General features: G+C 58.0%; 3 protein-coding genes across 3 annotated transcripts; 2 read left to right on the top strand and 1 right to left on the bottom strand.

Annotated features, from left to right (window-relative positions):
* Positions 1-1277: 1277 nt before the first annotated feature.
* Positions 1278-11641, bottom strand: CCDC71 (coiled-coil domain containing 71). The gene is made up of 2 exons (XM_071756107.1): positions 11467-11641; positions 1278-9000 (listed from the first exon to the last, which is right to left on the bottom strand). Exon 2 carries the CDS (start codon positions 8937-8939, stop codon positions 7755-7757), a length of 1185 nt encoding a protein of 394 aa, XP_071612208.1. The 5' UTR covers positions 8940-9000; positions 11467-11641; the 3' UTR covers positions 1278-7754.
* Positions 11642-11747: 106 nt separating this feature from the next.
* On the top strand, positions 11748-15525 carry LOC139801623 (uncharacterized). Its single transcript, XM_071756111.1, has 5 exons — positions 11748-12022; positions 12103-12488; positions 13080-13240; positions 13621-13753; positions 14976-15525. The coding sequence occupies exons 1-5, from the start codon at positions 11827-11829 to the stop codon at positions 15180-15182; spliced, it is 1083 nt and encodes a 360-aa protein (XP_071612212.1). The 5' UTR covers positions 11748-11826; the 3' UTR covers positions 15183-15525.
* A 385-nt stretch (positions 15526-15910) lies between these two features.
* On the top strand, positions 15911-20273 carry KLHDC8B (kelch domain containing 8B). The gene is made up of 6 exons (XM_071756112.1): positions 15911-15982; positions 16567-17036; positions 17866-18030; positions 18232-18456; positions 18693-18794; positions 19653-20273. Exons 2-6 carry the CDS (start codon positions 16664-16666, stop codon positions 19847-19849), a joined length of 1062 nt encoding a protein of 353 aa, XP_071612213.1. The 5' UTR covers positions 15911-15982; positions 16567-16663; the 3' UTR covers positions 19850-20273.
* Positions 20274-20459: the final 186 nt, after the last annotated feature.

The raw sequence follows: 20459 nt of genomic DNA, 5'->3' as shown, positions 1-20459 counted from the left end.
GGGGCTGGGAAACCTGGGGGAAGGGCAGGGCTGTGCGCGGTGTGGCGAAGCTCTGGCAGCACAGAGTGGTGGCCGGGCACAATCACTTCCTGGGCTAAGGGAGCTGGCAGGAGATAAGCTGATAAAGAGCCATTAGCACTGACCAGCGTGTCTGTATCGCAGGGAACTTACCAAGCAAACCTTATCTGCTCTGAGGAGATTCAAAGTGGCCTGATAAAGGCGACTTGTAACAGGATCTCCAATCTTGAAAAGCAAGCTAGAAGCAGGAGGAAGGGATCTTCATCAGGGTCTGAGGGACAAATGAGGCATCCCAGTCTGTATCCAGGCACTTCCTGGCTCCCCTGAATTCTGGTCCGACTTCCCACCCCAAGCTGCAACTCCTCAGCTGCCCCACAGCTGAACACAAGGGGGTGGCCAGTGTCTCGCCAGAGGCAGCTGAGCTGGCTGGAGATCTGCCAGCAGCTCTATCGCAGCCCTCCCATCACCAGTGCTTCAGAGCTGCTGAGCATCCCCTGCTTTTTCAGGCACCCGTGGTCTTGGCTCCACCAGCACCTCTTGGCATTAATCAGCACTTCTTCCATCACTGACAGAGCAAAAGGCTCAGCAGTGGGAACCAGCAGCAGGAGCCGGCAGTGCTCACCACTTTGGGGCACTTGGAAGAAGGCCCCTGCCAAGCCTCTGCAGAGCCCCCAGGCTCCTGGGGCAGCCCTTCACACCCGGCCAGCCCTGCTTGGACAGACTTCAGTGGGCTCAGCGGGTGGCCAACGCTTCCCTGAACATCCTCAGCCAGCGGGAGAACTACTTAACCACTTCCCTTCCCAACGAATGAGCTCCATCAGCAGAGCTGGTGTCAGCCTGAGGCCAGGGTCCCAGCACACTGCTGGCTCCACAGCACAAAGGGATCGGTCAGCCACAGGGTCCCAGCTGCAGAGTTGGCAGAAGTGTGAGCAGGAATGCAGGAAGGGGCTCGTAGAGTTCCTGCCAGTGTATTGCCCACCTGACATATTTCTAGGAACTAGCCTGGAATGCAGGTTTATGCCAGTACAAACCAGTTCAGCACCAGTGGCACTCATCTGCCTGAGCCAGGCATTGTTTAATGGGGTTTGGGTAGCCCCAAACCTTAGTGAGGGGTTTAGGGGGAAGAGGTGGTGATGGTCCCCAGCTGGGTATGACCCACATAGTGGTGGGGCACATGGGAGGAGACACCATTCCACAGAGTTCCCACAGGGCTGGGAGGAGCAGTCTGGCGAGGCCCAAAGAAAAGCTGGACACGCTGGGCGGTTCTGAGCACCATTTTACTGAAGGGCTGGACACCTGCTAGGACTTCATAACAAAAAGTTCACTTCATTGAAGAAAAAAAGACAGTCTGGTTTTTGTCCTGTTCCCTCCAAAGAGAGGAATAACACTACGGCTGTCTTTTCACTAAACAATGTCATTCCAAAATATACAACACTGAGTGTGGAGCAGCCCAGCCTTGTATGAAACATTAAACATTAATATAGCTTCAGAAACATTCTACACAAATGAAACAGTAAAAAGTTCACTCAAGAACAAGATGGTCAATTGTTGTAAATTTGTCATACAAAAATTTGATACTCGCCCTCCTGTGGGCTGCAGTCACTGCTCTCCGGCCATTGCTCAGGATCCCCATATGCCAGGAGACATCCGTGGCTGAGCCGGCGGCACTGGTCCCAGCTGGAGCAGGTTGGTGATCCTGCAGCACAGAGAGGACTCTCTTGCTTGGCAGAGATGAGGGGACAGTCACTGCCCACCCAGAGCCCCCATGACCCTCAGAGAAGCTGCTGTGCCTCTGCTCAGGAAACGCTGCTCCTTGGGAGCGCTGCATGGGGAACCAGGAGGGAACCGCGTCACACACGGTGCCGTTCCTGCCGCAAACACCGACACTCACTTTGTCCCATCCTGGTGGCAGCGTGGTGGAGCGGAGGCAGGAGGGGAGGTATTTCTGGGGTTAGCTTTGAAGCACCTTCTTTAAAAACAGCACCACGTGCCTGACTGTGCCTGTGGGAAATCCTCAGGCCCACACAGGGGCTGCCTGTGGCAACAGGAATGGACAGGGCTAATTAAGACAACAAAGAGTCCCAGAGGATAATCACCTGCTGTAGGTGACCCACCTGCTGTAGGAGACCCTGCTCTGGCAGGGGGGTTGGACTAGATGATCTTTCAAGGTCCCTTCCAACCCCTAACTTTCCATGATTCTATGATAATAAGGCCTTGAAGGAACTCCCCAGCACAAGTCCTAATTGTCCCCGCAGGGGAAAGTATTTTGGATGCTCACTGGAGGAGGTTCTACCCCCCTGCAACGGTGTCCAGAGGGTACCTTATTTTCCCCACAGCAACCCAAGCAGGGCAAGTTTGTGCAAGAAATGAAGGATGGAAACCAAGGGTTGGGAAGGGCACCTGCTGCAGAAGGGCAGCCCCTTGCCACAGAGCCTGCAGCACCAGCACCTGCACAGTGCTGCCAGAGATAGCAGGATGGGCTCTATCAGCTCTATCAGCCAGGCAGGGATGGGATGCAGAAGTGCTGTCAGTATGGTGTGCTACACACCTTGCTCCTCCTGTTTGCAGATCTCTTCCTGCAGCAGAAGCTGACCAGCCAGGTCCCATAATCCCAGCTCCTTGCTTTTTCATCTGACCCCCTCGATCCTCCTAAACAAACTGAGGGGTCTGGCCTCAGCACCATGGCTTTGGGGGCAGCTGGCCAAGCTGCAAGTGCTAGCACAGCCACAGCTACAGGCAGGGTTCGGGGCTGGCTCTCCTGCCTTCTGGGATAAGGCTTCTGCTCCTGCAGCCAGTCAGGCATCTGAGACCTTTCTAAGGGCACCCAGCTCCAGGCAGGAAAAAGTTGAGGGAAGGAAAACCAAGCACAGTGCTATCTAGAATAGAGCTCCAAACAGGAGGGCCTGTCCCACAGCCCTCTCCACGGATGGTTCCAGCCCACCCAAGGGCTACAGCACCGTCAAGAAAGTGCCAGGTGCCCCAGAACAGCTGTCTTCTCCTCAAGCCATCCCAGATCCTGCAAAACCAGCCCTGTCTGACCACAGCAACAGTGCCATTTTGAGGACTGAAACACAAACTGTCACACACACCAACTGTCACCAACCAACCTGCATGAGGAGCAGGTGCTTCACAGAGCTCGGCACTGACCCTGCCAACCACAGCCAAAACAAAAATCCTCCCACCTGAACATGTTCTCCTGCCTCAGAAGCTGCCCAGCTCGCATGGTACTGCACATCTGCAGCTGAAAGACACACCTGCACCCTGTCCCCAGATGTCCCTTGTGCCATGGCCAAAGGCCCAGCTCCTACACAGGGCAAGGAATGCAGACCCAAATGGGAGAGTTGCTGGAATGCTGCACCCTCCAACATCCTGGCAAGGTCTGGCCATGAGTCCAGCACAAGTCACAACTGTAAGGGCCCAAATTCTGTGCGCAAGCCCCCTGGCCCCTCCTGCCACAGCTGGAGCTGGAAAACTTCCACCAGCTCCATCAGTGGAGCAGTGCTGCTGGTGTGTCAGGGAGGCCTGGAGGACATGCAGCAGAAGTTGGGCAGCTGGAGAGCGGGGGGGCTCAGCCCACTGCCCCTTGGCCTAGTGAGTAAGGGTGCTGCAGGATGGGCAGGTGATACCATGCTCCAAGACATACCCAGCTACAAAAGTGCTCTTAACACTCCACAGTGCACACCTCCTCCTTGCACAGAAATGCCACTAGTGGGTACAAAACAGGAATAACAAAAGAATCCCTTTGTAATTTGCAGAATAGTGCTTAAGAAATTCTGTACAAGGATCACTAGGGCAGCTGGTGCTGGGCAGGGGGGACACAAACAGTTTGGAAGCAGCAGCACCACGCAACATGGTGTGCGGGGAAGAGGCCAAGGAGAAACTTCTCAAACTGAAAGCAGTGTCAGAAGGTGAAATCTGATCACAGTGGACATGAGCTTCAAAATATTTCTCCCAATTAACAATGTGATTTCAACTGGTATCTGATGTCAGCTTCCCCTTCAGCTGCCTGCTGGACATGCTGCTCTCCTCATGGACCTCGCTGACAGACATCTGAAGCACACAGGAAGCTCCAAGACCTTGTCTGGTGGAGGCAAAACATAAACTCTTGCTTCTTGGCAGTGGAATAAAAGGAGAAATGATTTCCACAAACTCTGTTGGAAGAACAGCCCTTTGACTGCTGGCTGAATTATTTCTTGAAGTGACAGTGGCACAAATCCATGCAGTAAAACCATTCCTAAGAGAGGCTCCAAAGCTCTCGGCTGTCATGGTGCCCAGGAATGGGAAGAGGCCAGGTTAGGCACTTGGATGAATTCAAAGTGACTAATATAGAAACAGGTCTGAACAACGTGCACATGGCACACCCAGCAGAGTCCACAGCACTTCAGGCAAAGCATTTCTGTGTGCCCTTCCAGACACAGCTGCACAGCTCCCTGGAAGGCAAGCGTCTGTCACTCTGCCACCACAGAAGAACACAGGGTACATGGAACCTCTGGAGAGAGATCTCTGATTGGATCTGGTCTTATGCAGGTGTGGTTTGATCAAACCCTTTGGATTCTCTAAACACCAGAGTCTTCTGTGGCCTCCTGCACACCAAGAGTTGAAGGCCCAGGTCACCAGGAGCAGGACAGCAGAGCCAACCACCAAGAGGCTGCAAGCCCCACACCTGCCAGCACCAGAGTCCCTGGGAACAGCCAACAGGCAGCAATTGCCCAAACTAGCACCAGGGGCTGCAAACCTCCTCTGTGAATCAGGACCTGCAATCTTTTAGCCACCTGTGAGGGGAAAAGAAGACAAAAGGAGGGCAGAGAAATGAGCTCCAGAGCTGCCCAGGAGCCGAGGGGCCCTGCAGTCTGTCAGGGGTGTGCAGAAGAGCTGACAGAGACTGGAATGATGACGCGCAAGTCCCTCAGCACAGGGCCATAGGGTGCTCGGTTCCCTGGCAGGAGCCTCAGTGACACAGAAGCATTCCTAATGCTGGCCTCTCCCTGCGGAGCAGAAGACCTCTTGCTGGTGGCCTGGGAAAGACACCGGGTGATCTGTCACCACCATGTATTCACAGAACTCAGCTCAGTGCCCGGAAAGGCATGGCAGAGCTAAGGCAGCATGGTCTGCTGGATGTGTTAAGCAGCAGCACAAGCTAAGTCCCTGACTGGCAAAGACCCAAGCTGTGAAAGACACGAGGTGATAGAGAAGAGTGGGGAGGCAGGGAGCAGTGCAGTCGGGGGAAGGAACTCCGTGAAGGGGAAGGATGTGTCCTGATAACCTGGCTGCAGGTGCTCAGCTTCCCGCTCAGGCTGGCAGGAAAGCCTCCTCCACCAGAACCCAGCCTTGTTGATGCACTGATGTTTTCCCCACTGGTGGCAAGAACTCAGCTGGGATGTCTGTGCTCAGTGCCCTTATATGGGGCTGGGAACAGAGGAAGCTGCAGAGCAGCCTGTCAGAGGGCGATACCACAGGCAGGAGTTCAGAGCCCTCCTTGGGAAACAGTCAAAAAGAGAAACTCCAGTGCAAGACTTCAGGACCTGGCACTTGAGAGCGTGGGAATGAGAAAGGTCTGAGGGATGGGAACAAAAGGGAAAAAGCAATTTTTGGCCAGTTAACAATGATGGAAGGTCCCTGTTAATCCAGTCAGGACAGGGAACTTTCTGCCAGGGCATTTTAAAACACAGAAGAAAAATATTTCCTTCTCCTCTGCAGCCAACCAGCGGCATTCACAGGTCAGTCTCAAACACTGCAAGTTCTGATCTCCAACAGCAGCACAGTAAAACCACAAAAAACCTGCCTGTGCCACTTGGAGCTTGTCATCATCCTCTGAGGGAGAACTTCCACTGGGCTCTACCTGGGCAAGGGGGGAGAACCCCAGCTGCACCTGAGGATGTCCAGCTTTCCTGCCCTCTCTCTCCCTCATGGACCTCTTTGCTCCTCTTTGTGCTGCAGTTTTGCTCTCTGAGCTGGGGATCAGATCCTGACCTCTTTTGCAAAGCACTGAAATCCAGCCAGGTGCTAAGGAGGGGCTGAAACATAAGGAGCTGGGGCTTCCCAGGGAGCACATCTCTTCAGCCAATGTCCACAGAGATTACTAGGTCAGATAACCGGTATTTTAAGCTGGTGAGAGAATGAGTGGATTAGTGGCCCACGGCTGCTGAGATCTGAACGTATGGCAGCATACAGGGCCAGGCTCGTGCCTGGTCTGACACTTCTCCCTCTCCCTGAGCCGCCAGGTTCTGCTTTTGCAGTATCTCATTGCAGTTTTGTCTCCTTGGAAGCCACCCCTCCCAGGCGACAGTGGCAGCACTGACCCCTCCAAGGTGGTGTTTCTCCTGGAGCTTGTGGATCCTTCCCCTTGGGGAGCAGCCCCACCCTCACAGTCTGCACTCTCAGCCCCTGGTGTGCCCGCAGCTCAGGATGGCTGAGGCAGGCAGTGGTTCTGCAGTGCCTCCTGGGGACGTGCAGAGCCTGTGCTCCGGCAGCTTTCACACCTGCCACACACCCTCTCACAACATACCAGACGGCACAGCAAAGCCATCACCCACTGCAACACGGTGCTGACCTCTCTTCCTACTGCCTCACCCCCATAAACCAGTGGAAAGAAACTCTCAATGTTTAAATATACATTATTATCCTCACATATATATCCTCTTAACTCTCTTGCTTTCCAGCTTTTCTTTATGCTCAAATATCCCACCAAGCTCTGAGACCGGCAAGATGTCTCTAATACATTCAAGCACAGCCCATGCCTTCTCCACCAGCACCTACAACCTGCTTCTGAAACATCCAGCAACAGCAAAGCTGTTACCTTGTGAGCAGGACACTTTATACACTTATTATAAACAACTCCAGCCCTTTGGCTCTCACAGTCACAGTTCATGTTCTATGTTTGCAACTGGGGTGTTGCACTGGGTGCTGAGGAGGAACTGCTCTTTGGAGGCAACCCCCTGCTAGAGTTTCTACTACCAACAGCCATAGGAGACACCTGGAGATGCCAGGCAGACTTGCAGGCATGGCCCCAGAACATTCCCTCACTCTACAGCAGAGGTAATACCAAAAATATGATTAAAACTATACTCAATTATCAGCTGGTAATTCTCCAAACTGCTTGGCATTTCTGGAGACAAACAAGTGGCTCTAACACTGCCTGCCTCTGAGCTGCTCAAGAGAACAGACTGTCACAACACTGAATCACAGAGAAATCCTGGCACCTTCCAACAAAAGATTGGCTGAAGGGGAGGGGGAACAAAAGCTATCAAAACCAATCCCAGAGGGATGGAGGAGGTGCACCTGCCCACCGCTCCTGGGCCATGTGCACATATATGGATATATAGATATATAGATAATAAAGTTATAAAATTTGATCAAAATAAAACCAGTAAATGTACAGCTTGAAAAAGAGCATTATCACAGTGCATCAATGTCATGAGAAAGTCCTGTGTTCTCCCCCTGCAGGAGAGTGCAGCCTGCCACGTTCGGAAGCGCGCTGGCGGGGAGCGAGTCCCCGGCCCCGCTTGGCTTGTGGGGGGATGTGGAGAGGCCCCATCCCGCTGCTCCCAGCAGGGTTCTGTGCTCCTGCAGTCAGTTCTGCATTGCAGGGGCAGACACGGCACCAGAGCAGGCTGCTCTGTCTGCAGGTTGGTCGACACATCGTCACCAGGCACCAGAGAACTTCTTGAACTTCTCCGTGCTTTGGTGCCAGGCTCGTATTTACTTACTTACAAAAAAAAGTGACGAAGTGAAGAAAGTCAGGGAACACTGTGAGAGTGAGACAAGGGCTGAATCCGGATCACAGGAGACAGGTTGACCCTAAGAATCTTCTGTGCTCTCCTCCTCACTTCATCGTCAGAAGAAGAGCTGCCCACCTTGATGGCCCGAAATTTCAGCAGGTTCAAAGTGCTCTGAGCCCGTCGAGATTTATTTTGTACAGGAATGGTATTTGCTTTCTTCCTCTGTGGTGCTTCTCTTACCTCTGCAGCTCCTCTCCTCTTCTGCCCAATGCTTTCCCGGTAAGTGCTGCTGCCCTTCCACTCTGTTTTTCCCACCAGAGGTGCCTTATCTATAATTTTCAAGGACCTGGACTGCAGTGGTGCAGTGCAGCCTTGGGAGGAGCTTCCTGTGACTCTCCCATTGAGGACTCCCGAGGCTTTGCAAGCATTGCTCTCCTGCAGCACCCCACCCTTTGGTCCCTTCAGAAGATTCAAAGCCAGGGTGGCAGAATCTGGTGCTGCCTTTATCAGGCGCTTGTAGCCCTTCCCTTCTGTTATTTTAGAGGTCTTGCCTGAAGAAAACTGCCGGGGTGGATTCAAAGCCTGGAGGAGTTTAAGGTCAGAGGGTGAGCTCCCAAGACGCCCCCGTGTGTACTTGGACTCCAAACAGGATGAGGATGTTTTCAGTGGCACCAGAGCTTCCAGAACCACCGACAGTCTCATGGCTGGGTACACATCAGGATACATGCCTGTGGGGAAACCCGCTGCCGCCGCCTTCGACGTGCCGGACCGTGTCTGCTTCAAGGAGCTCAGGAGGAGATTTGTGGAATCCCCTTTAGAGATGTGCTGAGAAGAGACTTTCCCAGAGCTCACCGAGACACGGGAGGGTGAATTGGCCACCTTGGCCACAGAGTTCCCAGCCAGGCTCTGAGTGGCCTGGGTGCTGGCACAGCTGTGCGGGGCACTCTCCTTTGTTTGTTTTGGGGTGTCTGCTGTGCACGAGCTGTACCCATACACATCCTTGCTCCTCAGAATCGTGGGCTGGTAGCCCTCCTCCTTCAGGCCCTGGATGAAAGCCACCAGCTGGGTCTCTGTGTCAGAAAGATCCTTGGACATGGGGTTAAAGACTCGCAGGGCTTCCTCCAGCACTTTCTGTCCTGCAGAGGAAATTCTTGACCAGGAATGGACAGCTTTTTCTTCCACATGGTTCACTGCAATATTCATGGCACTAGGCAAGCGGGCACTTTAAAGAGGTCCAAACTACTGGAAAAACAACCCTTAACACCTCAAAAGGAGAGAGAAGATAGTTAGCTGACAGGAAGTGAAATAATCTTGCATTTTTAAGCAGGGATCTGAAAACATTAAGCCCAGCTGTGGCCACTCAAAAACGCTGGGTCAGATTCTGGGCATAACCCAAGTTGGAAGCACTGTCAAGAAAATCCGTATCACTGATCTGTGCAGTCAAACTAAAACATCTCTTGCAGAATTATCCTCAAACCTAACAAAGACTTCAGGTTATCCCAACCAAGCCATCCCAAGATGAAGGGCTCCAATGAAAGGGTTCTGATTTCTCAGTGAAATCTGCAGCTTCTTTCCAGTTCAAGCTCAACATGCCCCAGTTTTGGGTAACCAGACCCCATTTTCCCTTGGTAAAGAAGCCCTGTGTTGGGCTCTCTCCCAAGATCAAGCCCTCTTGACACTAAGCAGGCCTGAGCACCTCAAATCTACCCCAGCATCACATCCAATTTTCCAGATTTCCTCACCAATTCTGTTCAAAAATTGATTCTGAGTCCCTGCCAAAGCAGCACCACTCCCCCAAGACCTGACAGCAGAGCTGGAGGCTGTTTCGGTCGCGCTTCACCGACACTGAACGCTGTGGCAAAGCATCCCCACTCCTCACCCTTCCCTTGTTTGAACAACAGTCTGCAGCTTGCTGCCACAGCACATTGGTGCTGATCCAAGGGCACTCGCTGCCAAGGGAGGAGGAAGCAGGAAATTCAAGCAGGGCAGCATGAAGGAAGCACACATCAGTGGGGCCAAGGCTATGATGGCCTGAGGAATGACACTGGGATCACTCCCAGGGCACTACACAGCTGTCTGCCTGGGACAAAGGCACTCACTATTGCTTTGAATTAAAAAAAAAAAAAAGGCAAAAAAAAAAAAAAAAAAAGGCACTGAAAAGCAGTCCAGGCAGGACTTTGGGATGCACCCAGGAGAACTGTGCTCCTCTCACACTGAGAGGACACATCTGGCCACAGTGCTACATTATGAAAGTCTTCAGCTTCGTTGATACCTCTCAAAATAACATGGAGGATTCAGTGAAAAACCTTTTTGAGGGAATGGCAGAACGTGTCAGACTATCAGAGAAGACAGTGGTCAGTGGTCAGGCAAGAAAGCTGTGACAGAAGCCTAATGCCTGAGCAGACAGAGCACAGAATCACTCATGTCTGATGTTCCTCCCAGCACTCTGGTCTCACCACAACCCCACAGCCCAGGAGTGCCAGACCCGGCCCGGCACACACAGCCAAGAGCAGCAGCAGAAGGGGAGGCACAGGTCAGCAGGGGGGTAAGAGCCTCCACATGACAGCCTAATCTCAGTCAAGTGTTCTGCAGACGTCACGGGCAGAAGGATTTGGAGGAGGATAACACAGCTGCTCTGTGACAGGCACTGGATCTCCCAGGGAGGAGGGGAGGCAGGCAGGGAAGTGCTGGGATGGAGCCGCATCATTGGCCAGCAGGGAGATTTGCCACCTCCAAAATGAACAAGCAGGAGCAGGCACAGCAAAGCCAGTGAGGAGGTAAAGCTTAATCCCAAGACGGTAGAGAGGGAGAAAGCAATGGAGAAGCACAACTAAGAACACGCTCTCAGCAGGTTGCAAAACAGATCATCTGGCTGCAGTGATCCCGGGAGCAGCTGGGACACATTACGGGATATCCTGATGTTGAAGAGAGATGCTGTGACATCTTATCAGGGACAGGACATCCCAACATCGATCTGCCTGGTCTTGCTTTGTGCTGTGCAAGTTGCAGAAGGAGCAAAAGCCAGCCACAAGCAGGCACAGCCTCAGTCTGTCCACCCAGCAGCAGCTTCCTTCACTTGAAACACCCCCGGGAGAAGTGCCCTGCCTAAAGTGCCGAGGCGCCACAGGTCCGCAGCACTCCTGGTGCAGCTGCAAATACACCCAACGCTCCGGTGGATGCCAGGTCCAGCTGTCCGGGAGCGGAGCTGGAGGAAAGGGCTCTGCAGTGCTCCTCCGGGAACACCGGAGGGGCAGGCAGGCTGCTGGCAGGGCCGAGCTGCAGGGCAGGGGCGCGGAGGCCCAAAAAGGGCTCGGGGCGAGAAGCATCGGAGCGGGCAGTTCCCGACTCAGCCTGTCCTCCTAGCCCACCCCTCGGTGGGGGAGATGCCCCATCCCGAGCGCCCGTCTCTCGCTCCCCCCTCCCCAGGCCCGGCCCGGCACGATAAGGAGGGGCCGGCGGGAGCCCTAGCCGGCCAGAGGTGCCCCGTGGGGGGGAGAGCCGCCGGGGGCCGGTGCCCTCCCTGCGGGGCTGCGAGGAGTGATTGGTGCAGACAGCGGGTGCGGCCCCCCACGCTCGGCCCGAGCCGGTTCCCGGGCCCGGTGGGGGGAGTCAGGGCGGGGCCCTCAGTGCCGCAGCTCCGCCTCCAGCGCCCGAAGGCCGCCCCGCCGGGCGGCTCGGCAGCGCCCTCGCCCGGGAGCGCGGGGCCCGGGCACCGCCGGCCTCAACCTACCGGCCGCCGCCAGACCCGCACCCGCCGCTGCGCTGCGACCGCCGCTCCAACATGGCCGCCCGCGGAGCGCCGGAAGCACCGCCCCCTTCCGCTTCCGGTCCCTCGCCGCGGAGCGGGGCCACGCCCCCCTCACGGGGAGGGATGGCCAAGCCCTCACCCCCGCCTCGCGTTCGCGGTTTCCATGGCAACGGCGGCCGGGGCGCCGGTGGCGGACGTGCTCCGCGGGGCAGATCCGGGCCGGCAGGGGGCGCTCCCCGGCGGAAGCGGTGAGGGCGGAAGCGGCGCCGTCTCCAGGTAACGGCGGCGCGGCCGGGTCAGGGTTCTGGGGCAGGTCCCGGTGGCGGGGCCGGTTCTGGGACGATGAGCGGTGGGACTGGTCCCGGTGGCGGGGCCGGTTCCGGGGCGATGAGCGGCGGGGCCGGGCGTCGGCGGCTGGTGCTGCACGTGGACCTGAACAACACGGTGGTGGTGGCGGACGCGGTGTCGGGGCAGGGCCCGCGGGCGGCCCTCAACACCTTCCTCAGCACCGTCACCTGGGGCCACGTCGGGGCCGCCGGTGAGCGCTGGGGGGGACGGGTCGGGTCAAGGCAGGCGGCGGGGGCGGCGGCTGCTGCTGAGCCCCCTCCTCTCTTGCAGGCGAGTGGCAGTGGGCAAGCGATCGCCCCTCCCTGCGCCCGCCCTGCCCCGGCGTCCTCAGCTACTACAGCCACCACGGCCGGGACCCCGCCTTCACCGAGACGGGCCCGGGCCGGTGCTTCCGCGACCTCCACGCCCATCACCTCCAGCTGCTAGAGTGGCCGGGCAAGCCGCACGACGTCTTGTCGGTACCGGGGGAACAGAACAGGCACTACCACCTGATCCTGCCCTCCTTCTTCCGCCTGCTGGAGACCCTGCACCGGGAGGGGAGGGCCTTCGCCGTCGTCTTCAGGACCTTCGGCACCGACCTGCCCCGCGCACTGCGGGCCGTCAGCTGCGCCCTGGCTGGGCAGCACCCCCGGTTCCCGGCTCTGCGGGACCTGGCGGTGAGTGGACCACCCCCTCCAGGTGGCTTGTATGGAGCTCTCTGCATCAGGCCACTTTCCAGACACTTTGCCATCCTGATTTTAAAAGCTCTGGCTTCAGCGGGTAGGAAGCACAGCCAGCTTCCCAGGGAGAAACGGTTTGCCAGGGGAGAGCAGGAGTGTGGAGGATCCTGCATGGGAAAGGCCTCCTCTCAGGGTAACCCAGGTTGGAAGAGCATCCCTTCTCCTGGAGAAGGCCTGCTGCAGAAGAACAGGGCTCTCTGGCTCAGAGCTGATGGCACCCGTGCTCCCCTCTGGCAGGAACACTGGGAATGAGCCTCAGAAGCTGCCTCAGTTGCTCCTCAGGGCATTGACATGGAACAGGGATTAAAGCTGAGGCAGTGTGCAGCTGGGAGGCCATTCCTTCCCATCCCAGGGGAGGGGGTGATTGTTGGTTGCGGGGTTCCATGCCTCCTCTTATCTTCTCCCCATCACCATCCTCCTGTGTGGTGGTGTGGACTCTCTACCCCACTGCCTGTTGTCTCTGCCAATGCATGAATCCACCTGTCTGCTTTGGGAACCTTTCCTCTCCTGCTCTCTGCCATCCTGCAGCTCCCTGTTGACCTCACCCTTGGCCGGATCCGCTGCAGCAAGAGAGAGGTTGTGCTGACACGGGGAGCAGAGCGGCTGGGCACCCAGGAGGGTGGAAGAAAGCTTTATGACTACTTCAGCTCCTTTGAGGGCATTGGAGGCTTCCAAGACCACTTTGACTGGTGAGAAGCAGGGCACTGAGGTAGAGGGTTGGGCATTTTCTCCTCTCCCATTATTCTCGGAGCTCCTCTTGGTCTGGGGTAGCTCCTAGTTTTGAGGGGTTTTTTTACTTTTGGGCTCCCCATTTTGCCTATGGGCAGCCTGATGGGGCTCTTGTGTCTTTCCTCAGTTCTCCATTTCCTGGTGTACCTCCTGCTTTTCACCAAACACCCCCTGATTTGTCAACCTGCTGCAAAATGCTTTTCTTGCCCAAGCAGTGGTGGCAGCAGCAGGCAGATGGATGGAATGGTCTTTGTCCCACTCCCCTGGCTTGCAGCCATGCCTTTACCAGATGTCACACTCTTCCTCTCCTGTCTGTTTCTTGTCCCTCTTGCTGTTTCAGGTGGGCCAAAAATCAGTTTTCTTCTCGAGGTGGAAAGCCCCTGTGGATTGACCCTCATGATCCCGATCTTCACCACATCTTCATCGATGACAACATCCGACTGGATGATGCAGACACCATTGTTCATCCCCAGGTAGGTGGCTGAAAGCCAAAGAAAAGGGAATATTTATGGAGACAAAAATGCACCTGGCAGCTGGACAACTGTTTGTGCTCAAACAAGAGTAGCAGCTCCACAGGCAAGCCTGAACCCCAGCCTGTTTCCATCTGAAATGAAACGTGCCCAGGGGGAAGTCTGATATGGCTGGGGAATAGTCTGCAAAGTTTACTGGGTGGCTGTGAGTGATGAGGGATGGGATGCTCATCAGTTATTCCCTTCCTTAGAAGCTCTTTTAGTGCGTAGCTGGTGGCAGGAGCTGCCACTGCCTAGAGCAGACCTGTCAGGAATAGGCTTTGGTCTGTGCTGTGTTTGAGTCAGGTCAATCGATGTGGACAGCTCTGCAGAGAGCCTGAGGCCCCTGCCTGCAGCAGCTGCTGCCTGGGTGTCTGCAGCAGCCAGAGGATGGCTCATGCAGCCTTGCTCTCTGCGTGTCAGCCTCGGGCTGTCTCCCTGATCAAGGAGTTCATCGTTTCACCATCTGTAGCCATCACAGCTGGTCATTTGGGCTGCTCAGCTTGTCTCAGGGCAGCCCTGCAGCCAGGCCCAGGGCTCCCCCACATACCACATCAGGTTATGGTGCTGGTGGCTGAGTATCTTGCCAGCAGGGCTCATCCCTGCTGCCAGAACTTTGCTGTCCTGTAGCCAGGATCAGTGGGTTGGATGCCTGCTTCCTCTCCTTTCACCTCACCAGCTCTGCAGGGCTGTCCTTGTGTTGGTGACAGAGACAGAGCAATGCTGGGAGGAAAACAGGTTGCCAGGTGTGCTTAGGCAGGGCCATGGTTAAGATACAAGGTGCAAGTTTTGTTCTCCACTGGGTGACAGGCTGTGGCAGCTGAGGGAAGAGATGTTGGCAGAGGTTTCCCTGGGGTCCAGCCACTCAGCAGAGCCATTCTTCCAGCTGCATGGTGTGGCCTGTGCCTTAGGGAGCCCCAGCCACATCTGTGATGAGATGGTTCAGAGCCAAAGAGGCCTCATGGGAGGGAGGGGAAATCTGGAGAAACTTCACCTTGCACTGCAGGATTCAGGGGCAGCCCCTGCTCTGACACTGACTTGCAGCCAGCATGAGGGCCGAGGAGTAGGGCAGGGTGCTCCTCAGTGGGTGTGTGGTGCTGCTGGGCTCTGTGCTGGTGCTGGACACCGCCCCGGCACTGCTGCCCACCAAGGCTGCGGTGCTCCTGTTGCTGCTCTCTCCCTGCAGGTGTTTTCAGAGCGGGGCAGCCGCAACCCCAGGCGCATTCCCACCTCGGAGTTGTACAACATTTGCCTGGTGCAGACCAACCTGCTGGAGGCCATTGCTGATGAGGACTATTTCCTGCACTGTGTGAGGAAGTGTGAGGAGAACTACGAGCGCTACCTGGCCTGCAGGGAGCAGGATGCCCCGAGCCAGCAGTGGGATGGACAGTGATGCTGCCTCATGGGGCCAAGGGGCTCTGGACTGGTACACCCCCTGCTTCCTCCTGCATCGAGGCAAAGTCCGGGCTGGGCTTCTGCTTCAAGCTGTCCCTCTCTGATGTGTGAACTGCCCACTCAGTCCTACTGGGAGCCTCCATGCCTGAGCACAAGCGTCCTGGGAGCTTGTGTGATGGGATCCCCAGAGGAAACAGCTGGTGGGGCAGGGATGATGCAGGCAGCAGCGCAGTGTTACCGGTGGCACAGCCGAGTGCCATTTGTGCCGGGGTGTTCTGCTGGGCAGAGTTGGCAGTGCTGTGTCCTTTCTGCCTGTTTTTAAACCAAACCTTTCTAGCCTGTTTCTGTTGTGAGTTTCCTGCCCGCCCTTGACTCTGCCTTTGCTGGTAGGTGGAAAGTGCCTTTCTTGGGTTTGTCCAAGTGGGGACAAAGGTGACCATAGTGGGTTTGGGACTCACGGGCACCTTTCTGAGCCAGGTGAGAGACTCTGGAGTGGATCTGCCCTGTCCCGGGCTGGTTGGCAGGCCGGGTTCTGCTGCAGGGGGTCCTCACCGTGGCTTCTCAGGCCGGTGCAGCCGGTGCTCGAGCATCTCCGGCACCGTGCAGAGCGGGGGATCTCTCCGGCTTCCGCATCCCGCAGTGCATCCTTCCCTCCGGAGGTATCGGGCCCGGCAGCACGAAGGGGGGTGGGCGGAGGGGAGAGAAGCCGGGCGGGGGGGCGGGCGGGTGCGTCACCGCCCCCGACGGCAGCGGGCGGGCCCGGCGCGGAGCGGCGGAGAACGGAGGAGCGGGCGAGAGGTGAGCGGGAAGCGCGGCTTCGTCTCTGCCCAGAGATCGGCAGGGCGGCTCGGGGCGGGGAGCGCGGCGGAGCGGCCGTCCCGGGGATGGCGGGTGCGGGAGGAAGCCCGGGGAGCGCGGGCTGGGAGCTGGGAGCAGGAGCCGCGCGGGTCCGGGCTGTGCACCAGGAGCCCTGGGGACTGGGAGCTCCGGTGTGTGCGGGCAGGGAGCCTGGGGAACGGGAGTGCCGGCGGGTGTGGGCTGTGTACCCGGAGCCTGGGGGTACGGGAACCCCGGGGAGTGAGAGTCCCGGTGGGTGCGGGCAGGGAGCCTGGGTTGTGGATAGCCGGGCTTCAGGAACCTTGGGGACCAAGAGTCTGAGCGGGTGCAGGCTGTGCACCGGGAGCCTCGGGGAGCAGGAGCCTGGGGTACGGGAACCTTGGGTGTGGGACCCACAGTGGGTGCAGACTGTGCAGTGGGAGCCCCGGGGAGTGGGAGCGTGAGCCTATGGTGCAGGAGCCCTCGCGGGTGCCGGTGGGGAGTCACGGCTGTGGCCAGGGAGGGCAGTGGGTGCCCGGGTGCTGACTCGGCTGCTCTCCCCACAGGAGGCGGTGGGCTGAGCCGGGCCAGCACCGAGCCAGGCCGGATGGGTGGCACGGCAGGGCTGGGGCCTGGGGACCCCCAGGGCAGCTGAGCTGGCCCATGGCGGCAGGCGCGGGCGCCTTCGCGTGGGCCACCTTCCCTGCCATGCCCACGCGGCGTGTGTACTGCAGCGCTGCACACCGTGACGGGCAGCTCTTCGTGCTGGGGGGCTGTGGGAGTGGGGGGCGAGCCCTGGGCACTGCTGAGGTGCTCGACATCCCAGCCCAGCGCTGGACCACTCTCCCACCGCTACCTACGCCACGGGCTGGTGCTGCCACCCTAGCTCTGGGCAAGCAGATCCTGGTGGTGGGTGGTGTGGACGCAGCACAAAGCCCCCTCGCCTCCGTCGAGGTCTACCACGTGGATGAGGGCAAATGGGAGAAGAAGGCAGCGTTGGCTCAGCCCTCCATGGGCATCTCAGCTGTCCAAAGAGGTGAGGGATAGGGATGGGGCTTCGGGAAGCAAGAATGGAAGGGGTCAGGGTTGCTGGGGTTGGATTTGTATCCTAGTACTCCTTGGGATCCAACCATGAGGCTTTTCTCCAGCAGTCAAACTTGGTGCTTAATGGCAGGGTCATGCTCCTGCCCCAGCAGCCCTATTGTAGTTTGGGGCTTCTCCAGGCATAGGACCTTTCCCCACGCAGTTGCCCTGGATGGGAGCTGTGCCAGGGCAGCTGAGGACCCTGCTCCAGCCCAGGTCAATGTCCTTTGAGGGAATACATTGTGATTCCTACTCAAACTTTGCTGAGCATCTCCAAACCATGGCACAGCCTGGCAGCCTGCATGCTGGGAGCCGGAGCTGGTTCCCATATGTGGTGCCATGTCTGCTCCCTGCCTGGAGACACTGTGGCATGTTTCTGGGCTGCAGCTGAGTGGGCAGGGCAGAGGGGCCAGTAGGGCAGTGGTGGAGGCAGGCAGGGGTGCTGGCCATGCCTGAAGTAGGAGCAGGATTTGGTAGCATGGCTGTGTTGCCATGGTGTCTCCAGGGAGATGGTATTGCCGAGAATAATTAGAGCTGATGGCCTTCTGCTCTTCTCTGCACCTGATGGGTAGGGCAGAGAGCAGGGCAAAGGGGTCCCAGCAGGGTTGGGGCAATGCTGGCCTCAGGTCTGGCTGTACTCACAGAACCCCAGTCATCCCAGAGCAGCAGCTGGCTGTGGGGCTCGGCAGCACCAGTGCTGCTTTCCCTGGAGGGCAGAGGGGATCTCCCACCCTGCAGCACTCCCAATGGATGCCTCAACCTCACTGCTACCTCTGTTGCAGATGGGGCTGTCTATGCACTGGGGGGAATGGGTGCAGACACATCTCCCCAGGCACTTGTCCGTGTCTACGAGCCAGCCAAGGACCACTGGCAGCCCCTGCCCTCCATGCCCACCCCCTGCTATGGAGCTTCTGCCTTCCTGCAGGGTAACAAGATCTTCGTTCTGGGTAGGTGCTGCTGGGGCAAGAAGAGCATCCCTCTGTGTCCCTTGCCTCCCCACTCCCAGGGGTGTCCCGGTGCACCCCAGGGTGGCCCTGCGTTGCACTCTTACCTTGGCACCACAGCTGGCATGGCCCGTCCTGCTCACTGAGCCCACCAGTGGTGCCAGTTCAGGGCGCCAGCAGCTCCAGTGTCTCCTCTATGCACAGGGGGCCGGCAGGGCAAGCTGCCTGTCACTGCCTTCGAAGCCTTTGACCTGGAGACAAGGAGCTGGACACGCTACCCCAGTGTGCCCAGCCGCCGCGCCTTCGCTGCCTGTGCCATGGCCGATGGAGTTGTCTTCAGCCTGGGGGGGCTGCAGCAACCGGGGCCCCACAACTTCTATTCCCGTCCCCACTTCGTCAACACTGTGGAGATGTTTGATCCTGAGCAGGGTGAGCTCTGTGTCCCTGGGTGGGGTGGGACCATCCCCCACAGGTCTGGGATGCCTCCTTGGGTCTTTGTGAGGGGGGTCCATGCGCGAAGGACATGGTTTAGCAGGGCTCTGAGCATCAGCCCTGCACACATGGCGAGTCCTGCCCTGTGCTCCCTGGCCCCAGCAAGCGGTTAGGTTGGCCTTGGAGCGCAGGGAGGAACCCCAGTGGGTGATGCTCACACTTCTTGCCCACAGGTGCGTGGAGCAAACCGAGCCGTGCTATCCGCATGAGGGAGAAGAGAGCCGACTTTGTGGCAGGCTGCCTGGGAGGAAGAGTGGTGGCTGTGGGTGGCCTCGGTAATGCTGGGGGGGAGGCATGTGGCCATGTTCCTGTCCCCATTCTCTGTGGTACATCAGTGACCTGTGCGGCAGAGAGGAGGTCAACTGTGCAAAAACACAGGGGTACTGCAGCACCATCTGCAGCCACGCCCCTCCTGTGCCCCCTGAGTGCTGAGAGGACCCCCTGCCCTGCCCCACAGACTGGAGAGACCCTCCTGCCCTGCCCCACAGCTCCTTCCACCGAGCTACTTGCACCTTCACCCCCTGGTGAGGTTTTCCCAGCTGTGTGTGCGGCAGCCCACACCGGCTCAGCCCCACCACACCGGGCTGCAGCACCACATCCCTCTCCTGAGAGAGCTGGGGAAAGGTTAGCGCTGTCACTCAGCTGGGGATGCAGCAGGGAGGGCTGCTGGGGTGCCCAGTGCCAGCTGCAGTACCCCCAGCCCTGCAGCCAGGCCTGCTGGACCCCACCAAGGCCACCAGGAGTGAGCTGGAGCCCCTGTCACAGGGTGGGAGGTGGTGGGGAAGAATTATGGTGCCAGCTGGATTCCTGCAGCATGGTGTTGCTCCTGAGCCTTGCCGGGGCTGGAGCTGCCCTCCCCTGTCCCCTCGTGATGGCTGTGGGGTGTCAGTGCAGTGGCAGAGCCCGCAGTGCGGCATTGTGCCGGCAGCACTCCCCATGGGAATGCCACTAAATCCTCTTGTGTCCCTGACAATTAATTGCCTCTGGGATCAGAGCCCCTGCAGCCCAGGGCTCAGGGACCAGCCATGGTGTGGGAATCCACCTAGGGATTCAAAGGCATGTGAAGGGGTAAAGGCAGAGCCTGGAGTGTGGGGAGGGCTAAAGGGGGGCTGATGCTGTCCTATTTCCCACAGGGAACCAGTCCTGCCCACTGGACTCGGTGGAAGGCTTCAGCCTCTCTCAGAAGAAGTGGGAGCTGCTGCCCCCCATGCCCACAGGCCGCTGCTCCTGCTCCAGCTGCCCAGCTCCCAGCCTGCTCTTTGTCATCGGGGGGGTGGCCCAGGGCCCCAGTGGAGCTGTCGAGGCTCTGTGCCTGCGTGAGGCACCCTGAGCGGGGCCTGGGGACCAGCCCTGGCCCAGCACCAAGTGCCTGAAGATGGGGACAGGGTGTGCGTGCACCCATGCGTGGGTGACCCGGCTCCAGGGAGTTGCCATCCCAGGCTCTGGATGTGGTTTCTCACCCTGTTTCAGAAAACTCTCCTGGCTCCTGCACCACCATGGCAGCAGAGCCTGGGGCAAAATCCAGCATAGTGTAGGGCCACAGCTGGCAGCGTGGAGGGAGCAGTGGCAGCAGGACTGCTTCTGGTGGCCATGCTGCCCTGTCCGTGCCGCGGCGTGTCCGTGCCGTGTCTGTAGCAGTGAGTGCTGTGTCGTCATAGACCCAGTCGATGTCTCATGTAGCACAGAGGTGCCCTGTAGCTCAGTGCCTACGAGGTGACATAGCACCTCGAATAAATGAAACACGTGGAATTTTACCCCGCTGGAACTGTGTTGTCCCTGGTTATCTTGCTCCAGGCAGGAATGTGCCACAACCTATTGGGAAGCCTCTTCCTGAAGGAGACCCCTGCAAGCCCTTCCCCAGCGGGGCCCTGTGCTGTGGGGCAGGGATGGCTCTTGCTCCTTTCCCCACTGCTAGGGAGAGCAGAGTGATGGCACATAGA

Source organism: Heliangelus exortis, chromosome 12 (assembly GCF_036169615.1).
Source record: "Heliangelus exortis chromosome 12, bHelExo1.hap1, whole genome shotgun sequence".
In the NCBI taxonomy this organism is placed as follows: Eukaryota; Metazoa; Chordata; class Aves; order Apodiformes; family Trochilidae; genus Heliangelus; species Heliangelus exortis.
The sequence above is the reverse complement of the archived record's forward strand: the minus strand, read 5'-3'. Positions and strand labels throughout refer to the sequence as shown.